The 19,994-nt window shown below is 36.8% G+C and overlaps 1 protein-coding gene across 1 annotated transcript in view; it reads left to right on the plus strand.

Annotated features, from left to right (window-relative positions):
* The window catches only part of LOC135196705 (uncharacterized), an 80,497-nt gene that overhangs the window by 5,718 nt on the left and 54,785 nt on the right, over positions 1-19,994 (plus strand). The window contains exon 2 of the mRNA XM_064223537.1: positions 4,592-4,761. Within this exon, the coding sequence (XP_064079607.1) occupies positions 4,592-4,761 (170 nt within the window). The remainder of the gene's footprint in view (positions 1-4,591; positions 4,762-19,994) is intronic.

A 19,994-nucleotide genomic window follows, 5' to 3' on the forward strand; every position in this document is an offset into this window, starting at 1 on the left:
AAAGGGAATATGATAACCTAAACCAAACTTACCTTTGCCTAACCTAACCTTGGACGCCGTGACCTGACCTGGCCGGGGGAGCTTCAGACACCAACCCCCTCCAAAGAAATTCGTGACCTCTTACTTTCTATCCTGTTTTCGAATAAAATGTAAAGAAATATCGTTGAATACCGATAACACATTACATATATATATATATATATATATATATATATATATATATATTATATATATACACACTCGTATAGTGTGCCTATGGATGATTAATATGATAAGTTGCGTGGGATACAGTTATTATTTTACTTTTTAAAAATGTTATTCATGAGAGAAAGAGGGAGAGAGAGAGAGAGAGAGGGAGAGAGAATTTTTCTACGTTGTGTTCCTTGGTTTAAACCGGCTCTTGCTCCGCATCTAATTGAGAATACTTTTTTCCCAACTTCAATTGTTGGCAAAAACACTCGATGATTCTTGCTACGAATCATATTTTACAATTACGTTTTTTTTCTCAACTTTTATATGTTGGCACAAAGACTCAGTGATTTTGCATCCAGTTTCATAGACGGTTTAGCTTTAAGATGACGATATATTTCGTGGACAGCTGGAAACTTGATCAAATAGCAATTTAGACTCCGATGTTGGGTAAGGTGGAAATGCGATGTATGTTTCGTATTACTGATGATTTCTTCTTCTTCCTCTTCTTCTTCTTCTTCTTATTACTTATTATTATTATTACTTATTATTATTATTATTATTATTATTATTATATTATTATTATTATTATTATTTATTATTATTGTTATTATTTCTTGGGAGTAGAACCCTCTTTTAAACAAGTCTTGTTGAAAAGGATTGTGCATCAGCTCCATTAATTTTATATAGAGTCTTCTCTATTTTCCTTGAGGATTTCTCAATGTTGCTGAAACTGGCAAGCAACGTGCCAAAGGGGATCGTCAAATCCAGTGTAGTCATATTGAATGATCTTTATTACTGCTATATACATATATTACTGTTACAGGTTTCTCTCTCTCTCTCTCTCTCTCTCTCTCTCTCTCTCTGACGTTTCGCCAGATATGCCAGGGCATGGTCACAGCAATGGTTGCTGGAGGACCTGAATCTTAGTGGTTGTTGTGTTTAAGATTAAGCTGGCTTTTATGCCAGCACCGGCCTCTTGCTCACAGAGCAGCCCGTAGAGCATCTTAGTGGTGAGTCCTTCGCTATATATCATGGTCGTGCGGGCGCTCACGGATGCTCCTGCAGGACCCGGAGGGTGCTCGACTTTTCATTGGCTGGCGGCCAGGCGTCGGAAACTCTCGAGGCGCGTTGATCTTCTCAGGTGTGTTGCGTCACCTGGAGCCGGGTTTTCATTGGCTGCGACCGTGGTGACGTAACTCCTGGTATTTCTACCAACCTCTTCGATACTGGCCCCGTCCTGGGCGCTGGTGTTCTCGTCTGGAGGGGGGGGGGCTGGGTTTTCCTTACACAGGTGGGCAGCAGGAAGGTTCCTGTGTCGTATTAAGGAAGGGTTTTTTGCTCGAGGATAAATAATGCCTCAAGGAGGCGTAGGCGTCGCTGATCGGGGGCTCTTCCAATTATCTTTGTGTTTTTTACGATATCCTCACGCACGACGTGCTGTTGGTGGGCGGTGAGGGCGTGGTGTTTTATGGCACCGTTCTGGGCGTGACAGGAGATCCTCTTAGACAGTCGTAACGTTGTCATACCGATATAAACTCCAGGACATCCTTGGATAGGGCATGTGTACTGGTAGACGACGTTATTCTGCTTCAGGGGATCTCCTGCAGGCGGGGTAGGGTTATTTCTCATAATCAGGTCCCTTGTTCTTCTGTTCTTATAATAGATTATAAGAGAGAGCTTCTTCCCTTCCTCCACGGGGGTGACGTTCTCTTTTACAATCTTCTTAAGGCATCTCTCCTCTTCTTTGTATCCGTGGTGCAGAAAATACGTATATCCTCGGAGGGGGGATTCTCTTTATTCTCTCCGTCCTCCATGTACCATTTGTTTAAGGCTGTTCTCAGCCTCCCCTCCTGCACTTTCTTTGATACTTCCACCACCTTAGTCGACCCCTTTCCCCTTTATGTAGTCATTTGATCCTATCTTCTTCTGAATGGTGATGATAGTAATGGTAATTTACCCATTCTCTCTCTCTCTCTCTCTCTCTCTCTCTCTCTCTCTCTCTCTCTTACACACACAAACACGCACGCAGTTTGTTTCATATATTGCCTCAGTGGATTCTAGATTCTCAGAACAGCGGACGTACCCAAGAAGTTCGGGAAAGCAAGACGTGAGTTCATGAAATTCCAATAATTGGTGTATTATGTAAATTGATGCATAGGTTCCGGTTATGATGACTGGTAGTATTGTAGTATTACACATACAGTGATACACAACCACATACATATAATACATATATAGGTATTATATTTCGCATTTCACTAATGAAACTCCATCTGTCATTCACTGCTTATAAGAGTGAAAGTAAGTCCACCGAAATATAGCACTTAGCTTTAACCCAGAGTGTTTTAATGGGCCTTTTATGCTTGATATATAATATATATATATATATATATATATATATATATATATATATATATATATATGTATTACATACATTTTTTATTGAAATCAGTGGCATTGTGTGCAGAGACTTATCTTTTTGTTTAGACTTTGAGTTAGTCTATAATTCTTCTAAATTAAATGGTAGCCTCTGCAACTAATGCTATTGAGTACAGTAGAAATTGTATGAGAGGGAAGTAGCATATATATATATATATATATATATATATATATATATATATATATATATTATATATATATTTATTTATATGTGTGTTCTGCAGTTTCAGGTTTCAACATTCGTTATTACATCAAAATCAAGACAACGATTTTAACACTTGTACAATTATCCGAAAACAGAAACAAATCCAAATAATTTCTGCCTCACGGAAAAGTGTGCCCAAATTGCCCAGGCAAAACTAATAAATGATTGTTTTTAGTCGTTCTGTCATGGTGGATCGAGTTTAACAGTACCATCGACCATCAACTTCCCAAGGTGCAACTTCCATCGCCAGTGATTCCCGACCGTTATTTTATTTTTTTCCCATGACCCACCTATTCACCTCTTAAAAAACCGATGCCCCTGTGGTGATATATATATATATATATATATATATATATATATATATATATATATATATATATATTATATACGTATATATATATAATTCTTACTTTTCAAAAAGTGAACTCCATCAAGTAAGCTTAAAGGTCATTAACTTTATTTGAACATTCCCGAGTTGCCCCCCACCCCCAAAAGTCAAATTGCCCCCCCCCTCCTCCCCCCGTAGCGCGTACACCCCACGTTTGGGAACCACTGACCTATAGAGAGAGAGAGAGACTTTATTTAAACATTCTCGAATTGCACCCTTAAAATCAAATTCTCCCCCCCCCACCCCAACAACACTGGGATGTACTGCACCCCAAGAGAGAGAGAGAGAGAGAGAGAGAGAGAGAGAGTGAGGAGGGAGAGAGACTTTATTTAATCATTCTCGAATTGCACCCTTAAAAATCAAATTGCTCCCCCCACCACAGTAGGGTATACTACACCCCACGTTGGGAATTACTGATCTAGAGAGAAGAGAGAGAGAGAGAGAGAGAGAGAGAGAGAGAGCCTCCCGGATCTTCCATCTCTCTCGCCTTCCAATCAGAAGTGAAGGGGATGTAATTCCTTTGAGAGGAATTGAGAAACAGGGTCCACACGAGGCGTTTTTAAAACGGTCCATAACAACCCTGCGACAAATCGCGCTCAGGCTGTAACAACATCGATGAGGAGATGGTGAATGGGGTGGGGGGGGGGGTGGGGGGCGGGAGGTGGGGATGGTGTTGGGAGGGTATAAAGGAAGGAGAAGACAAAGAAATAGAAAGAGTAAGGGACGGAAGAGAAAAGTGGACTGATGAGATATCGAGTCAAAATAAAAAGCTCTGATCATATTGGTGATGGTGGAGAGAAGGATGGTGAAAGAAGAGGGATGTAAACAAACAAATAAAAATAAAAATAAGGCAAGAAAAACAAAATACATAAATCAGCAAAAACGTGAAGACATCGCACAGGAAGTCACGTGCCTGAGTGAGCTGGAAAAAGTGGTAAGTAAAAAAAATATGGAGTAGCAGACCTTCGTGACCAAATATTGACAAAGATTCATCTGTTATTTATAAAAGTAAGAACTTATGAATATTAAAAAAATATATATAATTTTAATGAAAGAATCCGGATTGGAAAAATTGGTAAGTAAAAAAAATGGAGTGGCAGACCTCCTTCTTGTCCAAATAATGACAAAGATTCGTCTGTTATTTATAAAATTAAAACTTATGAATACTAAAAAAATAATAATTTTAATGAAAGAATGGGGGATTTAAAAGAATTCAGAAATTTAAAAAACTGAGTTAAAGAAAAGACATTAGAAGTTCACGTCCATGCACATGCAATATAATACCACAGCACACACACATACAAAATACTACGTTTTTCTCCTCCCTTCTTCAAGTACTACCTTAATCCCTCTCCATCATCCTGCAGGATCGAAGGACTCCTTGAGCCTTCGTCTTCCGCATCCTCAGATTCTGACCTTCAAGTGTCCTCTAGCTGCTCCGAGGGACCTCACGTTCCTCCTCAGAAACTTCCTTATAATATTATCCCCCTGCTGTCCATATCTACCCGTTGCGGGGAGCCACCACCTGCAGTTCACTGTAGGCATTACTTAAGGGTCTGTGCAGCGTCCCATCGGCCCCTAGCTACCGCCCCTTTCATTCCTTTTACTGTGTCTCCTTTCGTATTCTCTTTCTTCCATCTGACTATCCACCTTCTCTAACAATTGTTTCATAGTGCAAATGCGAGTTTTTGCTTTTAAACCCTTCGAACATTCTTACTGTCAGTTTCCTTTTCAGCACTGAATAACCTCATATGTACCAGCGCTTGGCCTCGGGCCTAAATTCTATATTCTATTCTATGTGCTTTGCATAACAGTTAAGGTTCTTTGCAATTCTTCTTAGAACACAATTCTGTGGCTCTGTGCATTTTTCTTTTCATCCTTTCACTTGGGTCTTCTCTACTTCTCCTCTAGCTTTCCAACTTCTTGAACTTGACTCCTTAATTCAGTTTTCTCATCGTACCCTGTGTGAGTAGCTTATTTGAACGAGCCACGTGACATTTTAAAAATATGGCTATGCTGCTAGGTAGCATCGTTAAGCTGTTTGTTAATAAGATACCCCAAATAGTTCAGTAATTTTGCTTTGATTTTCAAACATTCCTGTAGTAACTGATGCCCTTAGGTAAATTTGTCACGAGGGGCGTTACTTTCTAAATTCAAGTGTCACCCGTCAACTACCGTCGTTTTCTTTGGTAAGATAATAAAAGAAAACGGTTTATTATATTCTAAACTATGCTGAAAATAATTTCTTGGTATATACTCTGATGATTGCAGAGAAAGAGGTCTGGGCATCTGTAGACATAGTGGGCATCTGAAAGGGAATATGATAACCTAACCAAACTTACCTTTGTCTAACCTAACCTTGGACGCCATGACCTGACCTGGCCGGGGGTGCTTCAGACCCCGCCCCCCTAAAGCAATTTCGTTGACCTTTTAACTCCGACGATTCTGATTTGCCTGTTTTCGGTAATAAAAATGTAAGAAATATCTTGTAATACGATAAACACATTATATATTATATATATATATATATATAATAATTATATAATTATATATTTATTATATTAAATATATTATTATTATTATAATAATTATATATATATATATAATATATATCTATATATATATATATATTATATATATATATAAATATATATTACATATATATATATATATAGATATATATATATATATATATACACACACACACACACACACTCGTATAGTGTGCCTATGGATGATTAATATGATAAGTTTCTAGGGATACAGTTATTATTTTACTTTTTAAAAATGTTATTCATGAGAGAGAGAGAGAGAGAGAGAGAGAGAGAGAGAGAGAGAGAGAGAGAGAGGGAATTAATTTTTCTACGTTGGGTTCCTTGGTTTAAACCGGCTCTTGCTCCGCATCTAATTGAGAATTACTTTTTTCCCAACTTCTATTTGTTGGCAAAAACACTCGATGATTCTTGCTACGAATCTATTTTACAATTACTTTTTTTCTCAACTTTTATTTGTTGGCACAAAGACTCTCAATGATTTTGCATCCAGTTTCATAGACAATACTAATAGCCATTGAGCTTTAAGTTGACGATATATTTCGTGGACAGCTCGAAACTTGATCAAATAGCAATTTAGACTCCGATGTTGGGTAAGGTGGAAATGCGATGTACGTTTCGTATTACTGATGATTTCTTCTTCTTCTTCTTCTTCTTCTTCTTCTTCTTCTTCTTCTTCTTATTATTATTATTGTTGTTGTTGTTGTTGTTGTTGTTGTTGTTGATGGTGATAAACAATTTCTGCTCTTCGTAAATCTTACAAAGTTAATTAAAGCAATACAAAATATCGCTTATCAATAACAATGATTCCAAACCCACTGTGATTGTCCCCAACCAATATATTTTTCAGCATTCTCTCTCTCTCTCTCTCTCTCTCTCTCTCTCTCTCTCTCTCTCTCTCTATTCTTTTACTCTTTCATCCCTCTTTCAATAAGTCTTTGAGCAATTTTTTTTTCACTTCCTCCTCCACCTCTCAATCATCGGCCTCTTAATGTAAGCCCTCTTCTTTCCTCTTCCTTTTTCTTACCGTATTCTTTCTCCCTACCATCTTTCTCCGGACATTCGTCTGTATTTATTTCCTCCTCAAGATAGACTAACAAGCTCTCTCTCTCTCTCTCTCTCTCTCTCCACCTTTAAGCATCGAAATGCCTAGCCCCCCCCACCCCTAGTGGGCCCCCCCTCTCCTCTTCAACACTCCCCCATCCCCAACCCCGTTCCTCGATACGCGTAAAGTTTCATTATTAGTAGTAAATGAAATCTATGTAAACGAATAACTTCACACTTTAGCAGGAAGTAGTTAATCTTCGGAACTACGATTCGCTCCAGTATTATATTATATATATATATATATATATATATATATATATATATATATATATATATATATATATATATATATATATATATTATATAGTATATATATATATATATATATATATATATATATATATATATATATATATATATATATCAGTCGTGAATCTTAGGAGCTTCGCCCAGTTTTTTTTTTATTTTTTTTTTTTTATCGTGAATCTTTGGAGCTACGACCAGATCTTTTTTTTTTTTTTTTTTTTTTTTTTTTGCGCCGAGCACCTGCGGTTTCATTAAATAAATTATAATAAAAGTCGTTTCCCCTACTTTGGATAATAAGCTTCGCTGCTATATAGTTAGTAGTACCTCTCTCTCTCAAAAAATAGGCAAAGCCTTTCTTTACGCTGGTAAAAGAGCCGTTTTTAATATTAGCTCCTCCGTGGGATATACGTTAAGCGAATTGCGTCATCGCTAAATGCAGCTAGTGAAAATTTAAAGCTGGATGAGCCGCGGCCCATGAAACTTTCAGCCACGGCCCGGTGGTAGCCTGTCCAGACGCACGATCCATGGCTAACCTTTACCTTAAATAAAATAAAAACTACTGATGCAAGACGACTGCAATTTGGTCTGTTTGATGATTGGAGGTTAGATGATGAACGTACCAATTTGCAGCTCTCTAGCCTCAGAAATTTTTAAGATCTGAGGGCGGACAGACAAATAGCCATCTCAACGTTTTTTTTTTTTTTTTTTTCTACGGAAAACTAATATTTAAGCGGATGTCACATCCTGCACTCGCCGCGAGAAAGCTCTGGAAATAGAAGTCGCCTCTGGGCATATTAGTTTTGCCTCTTTTACCTGAAGAGTCTCTTTCTGGGAAGAGAAATTCTAAGTTATTTTCGTTTTTACCTTCGCCAAAGACGTTGTACATTTTTGTTTTGGTTGTCTGTCTGTTAGTTTGCCTGCTATCAGGATGGCGTGAAAACCAGAGAAATGATAGGACTTTTTACGATTTGGTTTTTCATGATTTATTGCTTTCCAGTTTTCCAGGAAACAATTTTTTTTTCTGCAGATTCTGCTGAGGATCAGTCTTGTTCTGGATTTGAGAGTTTTTTTATTTTCAGTGTTATGTCCTGCCTGATATATTTGATATACTCCTTTTAACGAGTCTCTGGTTTAAATTACATCGAAAGCTCAAAGAAAGTTAATTAACTATATCCTTTATTAAAGTGAATTGTTTCTGAATCCTGAAGCACATATGGATAGATTCTTCTATTATTAGCAAATCTTTAGTATTAGCTGTAGCCTTTTCTTGGTCTAAATTACCTTTGGAGCCCGAAATATAAAGGGATATAATATTTTGCATAATATATATTGTCTTTTTGTCTATGTAGTTGTCAGTGCTACATTTTTTGGAAATGTCACAAAAACATGCATTCCTATATTCTGTCAGTTGCGCTTAGGGTGTAATTCTATAATTCTACCTGTAGTAACTCCATTTTTTTTATTATTTATTATTATTATTATTATTATTATTATTATTATTATTATTTTTTTTTTTTTTTTTTTTTTTTTTTTTTTTTTTTTTTGCTCTATCACAGTCCTCCAATTCGACTGGGTGGTATTTATAGTGTGGGGTTCCGGGTTGCATCCTGCCTACTTAGGAGTCCATCACTTTTCTTACTACGTGCGCCGTTTCTAGGATGACACTCTTCTGCATGAGTCCTGGAGCTACTTCAGCCTCTAGTTTTTCTAGATTCCTTTTCAGGGAATCTTGGGATCGTGCCTACTGCTCCTATGATTATGGGTACGATTTCCACTGGCATATCCCATATCCTTCTTATTTCTATTTTCAGATCTTGATACTTATCCATTTTTTTCCCTCTCTTTCTCTTCACTCTGGTGTCCCATGGTATTGCGACATCAATGAGTGATACTTTCTTCTTGACTTTGTCAATCAACGTCACGTCTGGTCTGTTTTGCACGTATCACCCTATCCGTTCTGATACCATAGTCCCAGAGGATCTTTGCCTGATCGTTTTCTATCACTCCTTCAGGTTGGTGCTCGTACCACTTATTACTGCAAGGTAGCTGATGTTTCTTGCACAGGCTCCAGTGGAGGGCTTTTGCCACAGAATCATGCCTCTTTTTGTACTGGTTCTGTGCAAGTGCCGGGCATTCACTTGCTATGTGGTTTATGGTTTCATTTTTCGTATTGCACTTCCTACATATGGGAGAGATGTTATTTCCGTCTATCGTTCTTTGAACATATCTGGTTCTTAGGGCTTGATCTTGTGCCGCTGTTATCATTCCTTCAGTTTCCTTCTTTAGCTCTCCCCTCTGTAGCCATTGCCAATTGTCATCGCTGGCTAGTTCTTTAGTCTGTCTCATGTATTGTCCGTGCATTGGTTTGTTGTGCCAGTCCTCTGTTCTGTCTGTCTTTCTCCTGTCTCTGTATATTTCTGGGTCTTCGTCTACTTTTATTAGTCCTTCTTGCCATGCACTCTTTAGCCACTCGTCTTCACTGGTTTTCAGATATTGCCCCAGTGCTCTGTTTTCGATGTTGACGCAGTCCTCTATACTTAGTAGTCCTCTCCCTCCTTCCTTTCGTGTTATGTATAGTCTGTCCGTATTTGCTCTTGGGTGTAGTGCTTTGTGTATTGTCATATGTTTCCTGGTTTTCTGATCTATGGTGCGGAGTTCTGCCTTCGTCCATTCCACTATTCCTGCACTGTATCTGATTACTGGCACTGCCCATGTGTTTATGGCTTTTATCATATTTCCGGCGTTGAGTTTTGACTTGAGTATCGCCTTGAGTCTCTGCATATATTCTTTCCTGATCGTGTCCTTCATCTCTTGGTGTTTTATATCCCCTCCTTCCATTATTCCCAGGTATTTGTATCCTGTCTCATCTATGTGTTTGATGTTGCTCCCATCTGGTAGCTTTATCCCTTCAGTTCTCGTTACTTTTGCCTTTTTGTATGTTGACTAAGGCGCATTTTTCTATTCCAAACTCCATCCTGATGTCCCCAGATACAATCCTTACAGTCTGGATTAGGGTATCTATTTCCTTGATGCTCTTACCATACAGCTTGATGTCGTCCATGAACATCAGATGGTTGATTCTGTTGCCTCTTTTCTTGAGTTGGTACCCGGCATCCATCTTCTGTAGTACTTTTGTCATGGGAATCATGGCTACTACGAAGAGTAGTGGGGACAGTGAGTCGCCCTGGATGATCCCTCTCCTGATATTAACCTCTGCTAGTCTTATTATTATTATTATTATTATTATTATTATTATTATTATTATTATTATTATTATTATTATTATTATTATTATTACATTGGGGAAGTAAATCCACAGTAGTATGCTATGTATATTAAAAGAAATCAAACAGGCATACTACTGTGGATTTACTTTCCCATTTTATTGACTCGAGATTATGAGTTTTCCTTATTATTATTATTATTATTATTATTATTATTATTATTATATTATTATTATTATTATTATTATTATTATTTATTATCCTACTTCAAAATCCAATCCAAAATCTAGTCAAGGACTACGCAGACATTCGATCGAGAAAATTCAAATATTATTTTTTATTATTCTATTATTATTATTATTATTTTATTATTATTATTATTATTATTATTATTATTATTATTATTATTATTATTATTATTATTATCCTACTTGAAAATTTTACCCGAAACTCTTTAAGGACTACGTAGCCATTCGATCGAGAAAATTGACATCTAATGAAGATTCTTTCCCTGTGCATCACCTGGGCACGCTCGTCGATCCAACTGCATCTGGGAAAAATGCAATACAAAATGCAATAAGTATGAACGTTGCAATAAATTTCATCTTGTCGATCGCGAGTGAAGAGGGTCTTGGAGATGGTGGTTCCTTGCAATGCATAGCCCGTGCCGTTGGACGAACTTAAGATTTCCATAAATGATTATTATTTATTATTATTATTATTATTATTATTATTATTATTATTATTATTATTATTATTATTATATGTCAGAAGATGAACCTATTCGTGTGGAACAAGCCCATTGGTTTCAAATTCATGTTCCCAAATATTTATTATTATTATTATTAGTATTATTATTATTATTATTATTATTATTATTATTATTATTATTATTATTTATTATTATTATTATTAATCATACGGAACAAGTCCACCACAGGGTCTATTGGCTTGAAATTCAAGCTTCCAAAGAATATGGTGATAAGCGACAATGACTGGCTTTCAGATTTTTGAAATAACCAAACCTGCTCATAATATAATAATAATAATATTTAAGAAATTCACATTCTCGTGAAGAACAGTCGGTTATAAAAAAATCCACATTTATATATTAAAGTATATTACTATGTAAAGAAACATTGTGGATTTTTTATAACAATAATAGTGATACTATGTCCCGTTATAAAGGATTGCTGAATCGTGTTTAAGAGGGTCTATATCCTTTCAATAATGATAATAATAATAATAATAATAATAATAATAATAATAATAATGCATAGGAGAAATCTTCATTGACTAGATTTTGGGTTGGATTTTGAAGTAGGATAATAATAATAATAATAATAATAATAATAATAATAATGATAATAATAATAATAATAATAATAATAATAATAATAATAACAGAGAGGACGGAATGGGTAGAAAAGATTAGACAATGGATGGAGCCAGATACAGAGAGAACAAAGATCCCCTCCATGAAAGCCTACAACACCAAGAAATTAAGGGAGAAAACAAGTGAGGTCAATGAAATAATGGGCATAATACACACCACCAGTATTACAGAAACAAATAACTTGACATATGCAGGAGCAAGATTAGTAGCAGAACTGATGGGGATTCGAACACCAACACCACCAGCACAACCAACCCAACAGAAACCAAAACAGCAACCTCCTTGGAAAAGGCGCCTGGAAAAGCAAATCATGGTGATGTGATCTGACTTGAGTAAACTGAAAGAGATGGCAGAAAAAAGGCTAAGAAGCAAGAAAACAAGGGAGGAACTCAACGAGAAATACAAAGTACAAGAGAGGGGACTAAACAACACAATAGAAGATGTAAAACAGAGGCTTAAGGCCAAAGCACATAAGATCCAACGGTACATGAACAGGAATAAGGGATACCAACAGAACAAACTATTCGCAACCAACCAGAAAAGACTATACAGCCAACTAAGAGGGGAAGTGGCTAAAGAAATTCCTGAAGCCGAACCAAGTAAGAGACTCTGGGAAAACATATGGAGCAATCCGGTATCACACAACAAACATGCAACATGGCTCCAGGAAGTCAAGGAAGAAGAAACAGGGAGAATAAAACAAAGATTCACAGAGATCACGACAGACACAGTCAGACACCAACTAAAGAAAATGCCAAACTGGAAAGCCCCAGGTCCCGATGAAGTCCATGGATACTGGCTCAAAAACTTCAAGGACCTACACCCACGAATAGCAGAACAACTCCAGCATTGTATCTCAAATCACCAAGCACCCAAATGGATGACCACAGGAAGAACATCCTTAGTACAAAAAGACAAGAGTAAGGGAAATATAGCCAGCAACTACAGGCCTATCACCTGTCTACCAATAATGTGGAAGTTACTAACAGGTATCATCAGTGAAAGGCTATACAACTACCTAGAGGAGACAAACACCATCCCCCACCAACAGAAAGGCTGCAGAAGGAAGTGTAGGGGCGCAAAAGACCAGCTCCTGATAGACAAAATGGTAATGAAGAACAGTAGGAGAAGGTAAACCAACCTAAGCATGGCATGGATAGACTATAAGAAAGCCTTCGACATGATACCACACACATGGCTAATAGAATGCCTGAAAATATATGGGGCAGAGGAAAACACCATCAGCTTGCTCAAAAATACAATGCGCAACTGGAATACATACTTACAAGCTCTGGAATAAGACTAGCAGAGGTTAATATCAGGAGAGGGATCTTCCAGGGCGACTCACTGTCTCCACTACTCTTCGTAGTAGCCATGATTCCCATGACAAAGTACTACAGAAGATGGATGCCGGGTACCAACTCAAGAAAAGAGGCAACAGAATCAACCATCTGATGTTCATGGACGACATCAAGCTGTATGGTAAGAGCATCAAGGAAATAGATACCCTAATCCAGACTGTAAGGATTGTATCTGGGGACATCAGGATGGAGTTTGGAATAGAAAAATGCGCCTTAGTCAACATACAAAAAGGCAAAGTAACGAGAACTGAAGAGATTAAGCTACCAGATGGGAGCAACATCAAACACATAGATGAGACAGGATACAAATACCTGGGAATAATGGAAGGAGGGGATATAAAACACCAAGAGATGAAGGACACGATCAGGAAAAAAAGAATATATGCAGAGACTCAAGGCGATACTCAAGTCAAAACTCAACGCCGGAAATATGATAAAAGCCATAAACACATGGGCAGTGCCAGTAATCAGTACAGGGCAGGAATAGTGGAATGGACGAAGGCAGAACTCCGCACCATAGATCAGAAAACCAGGAAACATATGACAATACACAAAGCACTACACCCAAGAGCAAATACGGACAGACTATACATAACACGAAAGGAAGGAGGGAGAGGACTACTAAGTATAGAGGACTGCGTAAACATCGAGAAACAGAGCACTGGGACAATATCTGAAAACCAGTGAAGACGAGTGGCTAAAGAGTGCATGGGAAGAAGGACTGATAAAAGTAGACGAAGACCCAGAAATATACAGAGACAGGAGAAAGACAGACAGAACAGAGGACTGGCACAACAAACCAATGCACGGACAATACATGAGACAGACTAAAGAACTAGCCAGCGATGACAATTGGCAATGGCTAGAGAGGGGAGAGCTAAAGAAGGAAACTGAAGGAATGATAACAGCGGCACAAGATCAGGCCCTAAGAACCAGGTATGTTCAAAGAACGATAGACGGAAATAACATCTCTCCCATATGTAGGAAGTGCAATACGAAAAATGAAACCATAAACCACATAGCAAGTGAATGCCCGGCACTTGCACAGAACCAGTACAAAAAGAGGCATGATTCAGTAGCAAAAGCCCTCCACTGAGCCTGTGCAAGAAACATCAGCTACCTTGCAGTAATAAGTGGTACGAGCACCAACCTGAAGGAGTGATAGAAAAACGATCAGGCAAAGATCCTCTGGGACTATGGTATCAGACGGATAGGGTGATACGTGCAAACAGACCAGACGTGACGTTGATTGACAAAGTCAAGAAGAAAGTATCACTCATTGATGTCGCAATACCATGGGACACCAGAGTTGAAGAGAAAGAGAGGGAAAAAATGGATAAGTATCAAGATCTGAAAATAGAAATAAGAAGGTATGGGATATGCCAGTGGAAATCGTACCCATAATCATAGGAGCAGTAGGCACGATCCCAAGATCCCTGAAAAGGAATCTAGAAAAACTAGAGGCTGAAGTAGCTCCAGGACTCATGCAGAAGAGTGTCATCCTAGAAACGGCACACATAGTAAGAAAAGTGATGGACTCCTAAGGAGGCAGGATGCAACCCGGAACCCCACACTATAAATACCACCCAGTCGAATTGGAAGACTGTGATAGAGCAAAAAAAAAAAAAAAAAAAAAAAAAAAAAAAAAAAAAAAATAATAATAATAATAATAATATAATAATTATAATAGGAGAAATATTTATTGACTAGATTTTGGTTTGGATTTTGAAGTAAGATAATAATAATAATAATAATAATAATAATAATAATAATAATAATAATAATAATAATAATAATAATAATAATAATAATAGGAGAAATATTTATTGACTAGATTTTGGTTTGGATTTTGAAGTAAGATAATAATAATAATAATAATAATAATAATAATAATAATAATAATAATAGTAACAAAAATGATGGTAAGACACTCAAAGTCTCGTGAAAAGCCGTTTTATTATAGGTCCCAGTGTTTGTCCATTGTCCTAAATTCTATATTCAGTTCAATCCAGTATATGAATAGGGTTTTATCTTCTGAATAATAATGATAATAATAGTCCACAATTATAGGATTGCATGACAATTTAACAGGATTGCAATGGCAGGATTTCAGTTGATGGAGCATAGGAACGCCTGCTTTTATTTCCGATTTCTGCTTGATACAGAAAGGTAATATTTATTATCCAAAATGTTATACAGCTTCTACACGTGAGGGGAAACACGGCGTCCCTCACTTCTCCCCTTTATCTATCCCCTGTTTCCCGTGATGAATTCTGTCGCATTAGACAGTGAATTATGAAAGTCACGATACTTATTATAATTATATAAAGTATTGGCGCCAAGTTATAGTGTCTAATACCAACATTATAATTAAAGTATTGGCGCCAAGTTATTGTGTCTAGTATCAACATTATAATTGAAGTATTGGCGCCAAGTTATAGTGTCAAGTTTCAACATTATGATTAAAGTATTGGCGCCAAGTTATAGTGTCTAGTATCAACATTATAATTAAAGTATTGGCACCAAGTTATAGTGTCTAGTATCAACATTATAATTAAAGTATTGGCGCCAAGTTATAGTGTCTAGTATCAACATTATAATTAAAGTACTGGCGCCAAGTTATAGTGTCTAGTATCAACATTATAATTAAAGTACTGGCGCCAAGTTATAGTGTCTAGTATCAACATTATAATTAAAGTATTGACGCCAAGTTATAGTGTCTAGTATCAACATTATAATTAAAGTACTGGCGCCAAGTTATAGTGTCTAGTGTCAACATTATAATTAAAGTACTGACGCCAAGTTATAGTGTTTAGTGTCAACATTATAATTAAAGTATTAGCGCCAAGTAAGAGTGTCTAGTGTCAACATTATAATTAAAGTATTGGCGCCAAGTTATAGTATCTAATATCAACATTATAATTGAAGTATCGGCGCCAAATTATAGTGTCTAGTATCAACATTATAATTAAAGTATTGGCGCCAAGTTATAGTGTGTAGTATCAACATTATAATTAAAGTATTGGCGCCAAGTTATAGTGTCAAGTGTCAACATTATAATTAAAGTATTGGCGCCAAGTTATAGTGTGTAGTATCAACATTATAATTAAAGTATTGGCGCCAAGTTATAGTGTCAAGTGTCAACATTATAATTAAAGTATTGGCGCCAAGTTATAGTGTCAAGTGTCAACATTATAATTAAAGTATTGGCGCCAAGTTATAGTGTCTAGTATCAACATTATAATTAAAGAATTGGCGCCAAGTTATAGTGTCTAGTATCAACATTATAATTAAAGTATTGGCGCCAAGTTATAGTGTCAAGTTTCACCATTATAATTAAAGTATTGGCGCCAAGTTATAGTGTCTAGTGTCAACATTATAAATAAAGTATTGGCGCCAAGTTATAGTGTCTAGTATCAACTTTCGTACTGCATTCACCATCATAGCCAAGTTGTTCATTGTCATAGTCGTGAATTTACTATGATAGTCATGTTATTACGACTGTTGTCATAATATACTACCATAGCCATAATATTCACTGTCATATCACTGTATATCCTGCCGTACCAACAGTGTTTAGATATTCTTCGTCGAGCAATTTGCCTCTTCGAAAAAAAATGCAATAATAATCATCTGTCAAATGTTGCAACTTGCAACCTGCTCTCCTGAGTCAGGCAACCCCGCCCCCCCTCTAGCTCGAAGGGTCGTGGAAGTTCGATGTCTCCTCAGAGACTCGTGACTGTAATTTCAACTTGATCTGTTCTTGGAATGTATAATGAGATGGTTTATTGTCGTCAGTTTGCAGGAATGTACACAGCGCATACGTACCCACAAACTCATAAAAACATTTATACCCGCACACACACACACACACACACACACACATACACACACAGATATATATATATATATATATATATATATATATATATATATATATATAATTTATATATCAAAACAAACTTACCCATAAAACACGAAAAAGGGGAAACAAAGTTTAATGAGCAGCCTTTACTTTATAGTTTAATGAAATGTATTAAATATTATTTGCGTTATTTTTGCTACACGATACCATGCGATACTTGTCTTGAATCATTCTTCTACAAATATATCCATAATTACACAGCTTAATTAAATTTAGAGCTATATTGTTATTAAACCGTAGGTAATGCAACAATAACCCTTTAATTAATGATTTTCTTATTAGGTGCGATCCTGAAGTTTTTTTTAATCGTTACCCCTCCAATTCATTCGTTTTCTTCTCTGTCTTACATAAAGAACGTAATGTTACATGGATGACTTATCTCTCTCTCTCTCTCTCTCTCTCTCTCTCTCTCTCTTACACATACAGGAAAAATGAGCACGAAGATGCGTATGACAGAAATAGTGAAAAAAACACGTGTAAATTGATTTTCCTTGACATTTATGAATATTTTTCTTAACAGGGGCATCAGAAAATTAGGAGTATCACAAAAGCATCGCCATATCAACTGATCAGACATCCTACATCCCTTGACAAAAGATGCGCTGTATATTAACTCACCCAAACCACTTCACCCCAGGGGGCAGAGGTGGCAGGGTGTGGAAGTGGTAAGGGGAAGGGGAAAGGGGGGGTGGGGGGGAAGGGGTTCTTTTAAGTGAATTGCTTCTCCGAAAACTGCAATATCATATGGCCTGTCGAGGGCCGATGGAAATTCTGGAAGATGTCGTTGCCTCGTGATGTGGCGGTGTGTTGTTGCTGTTTTGCTGGAACATATTTTTATAGGTCGTGAGGAACGGCAAGAATATATTGGTCTTAAATTAATATATATATATATATATATATATATATATATATATATATATATATATATATATTATATATATACATATATATATATACATAAAATATTATATATATGACAATTTTGAAGGTGATCTGGGTACTATATTCTACGAGTGCGCAAGTAAATCGGTAGTTAGGAGGCCCGCACCTGGTGTTGATGTTACTGTAAATAGGTGGGAACGCCTTTTAAGTGAGAATGATAGCGCTACAATTTGGCGTGCTATTAATTGGCGCAGAGAGTTAAAAACCAATTCAACTGACTTTGGTAAAGCTTCTTCACCATCAGATCAGGAATATTGAACACTTCACACAACTGTATGACCACTCGGGGGATACGATTGAGAATCTTGATGGCTTACAAACTGATATATATATATATGTACCCATTTTGGATGATCCTATTTCATACCATGAAGTACAATCACAGATCAAGCGTTTGAAGAGTGGGAAAGCGAGCGGACCTGATGGAGTGCCCCCTGGATTATATAAAATGTTACCTGTGTCTTGGATTTTATGTATAGTAGCCTTGTTTAACAATATATTTATGTCCTCATTGTATCCCGTATCGTGGATTAATGCAAAGTTGTTTAAACGTGGTTCAGGGTTATTGGTTAAAAATTATCGGGCAATAAATGTGATAAACTCAATAGCTAAATTGTATGATGCAGTTCTGTGTGCCCGACTCTCTCTTTGGTTTACTCCATCCAGGGAGCAGGCGGGGTCGCAAAGGGAAGGGGGTGTTTGGAGCATATCATATCTTTACGATTGTTGATTGACCTTGCAAAGAGGAAAAAATTCAAACTTTTTGTGACATTTATTGATTTCCAACAAGCTTATGACAGAGTACCAAGGCGTACTTTATTTTTGATATTGAAAAGACTGGGATGTGGTTCTGTAATGACAGTAGCACTTATTTCGATGTACAAAATTACCAATAGTATTGTTGGGACAACTCTAATTGCTTCGACAATCGGTGTTCGCCAGGGGTCACCAACCTCTTGTCTGTTGTTTGTCATTTTTGTGGACGATCTTATGAGATTAATTAAAAATAATTGTGGTATTGATGGGTTTTTGGGTTGGTTACACATCCTTATCCTTATGGATGACACGATATTCCTTTCAACAACCAGGCGTGGTATGATGGAAAAGTTAAACTTACTCAATCAGTTTTGTAGCTCTCATGGAATGAAAGTAAATATTAGTAAGACTAAATTTTTTGTGATAAATAGCAATGGACGCGATAAGAAGCCAATGGCTGTAGAGAGCATTGTTGTTTATCCCTGCGAGCAATATGTATATTTAGGATGTATTTTTTACTGCTGATGGCTCTATATCATCATCATTGATAGCAGAAGCACAAACTAGAATGTGTCATGTTTTAAAATTTATTTCATTCTTAAATAAAAATAATGATGTTCCTTTTTATATGAAGAAAAGAGTTTTTCATTCGGCTTTGATACCAGCATTAATGTATGGAAATGAATCTTGGATTAACGGTGATTTGAGACCCATGGAAAAATTATATTTATGGTGCATAAAACAACTCTTAGGTGTAAGGTAAACTACTACAAATTCTCTTTGCTTAGTCGAACTTGGTCTTGTTGATTTTCGTTTACTGGTCAGGTCAAAGCAGAGACAGTTTTTCGCTCAAGGTTGGGTGGAGCGTGGTACAATGGGAGGTGATCGTAAGGGACTGGCCTAGACATCAAATGCACGGTTGATGTGAATCTACTATAGTAGGGAAGCAGCCGGGTGCTCTTTTGTATGTGACTATTTTTGTTATTCAGGTGTAAATGTAATATAATGATCCTAGAGATAAACAAAGAAAAATGAAAACGAAAAAATCGCTGGATTATGTCTTGATCTCTATAAAATTTCCGACTACTGATGACGGTGTAATCCTCCGCTGGCATTTCCCGCGTGAATCCAGTTCCATTTCCGAAAATCCAGATTAATTTACCGCGTCATTAAGCATGGGTTTCTCATTCGCAAAGAAATTGCAGTGCTGCAAATCTGTGCCGTTGTGGTTGCGGGTACGTAGTATTATAGCAGATTCACA

This window comes from Macrobrachium nipponense, chromosome 18, assembly GCF_015104395.2.
Source record: "Macrobrachium nipponense isolate FS-2020 chromosome 18, ASM1510439v2, whole genome shotgun sequence".
In the NCBI taxonomy this organism is placed as follows: domain Eukaryota; kingdom Metazoa; phylum Arthropoda; class Malacostraca; order Decapoda; family Palaemonidae; genus Macrobrachium; species Macrobrachium nipponense.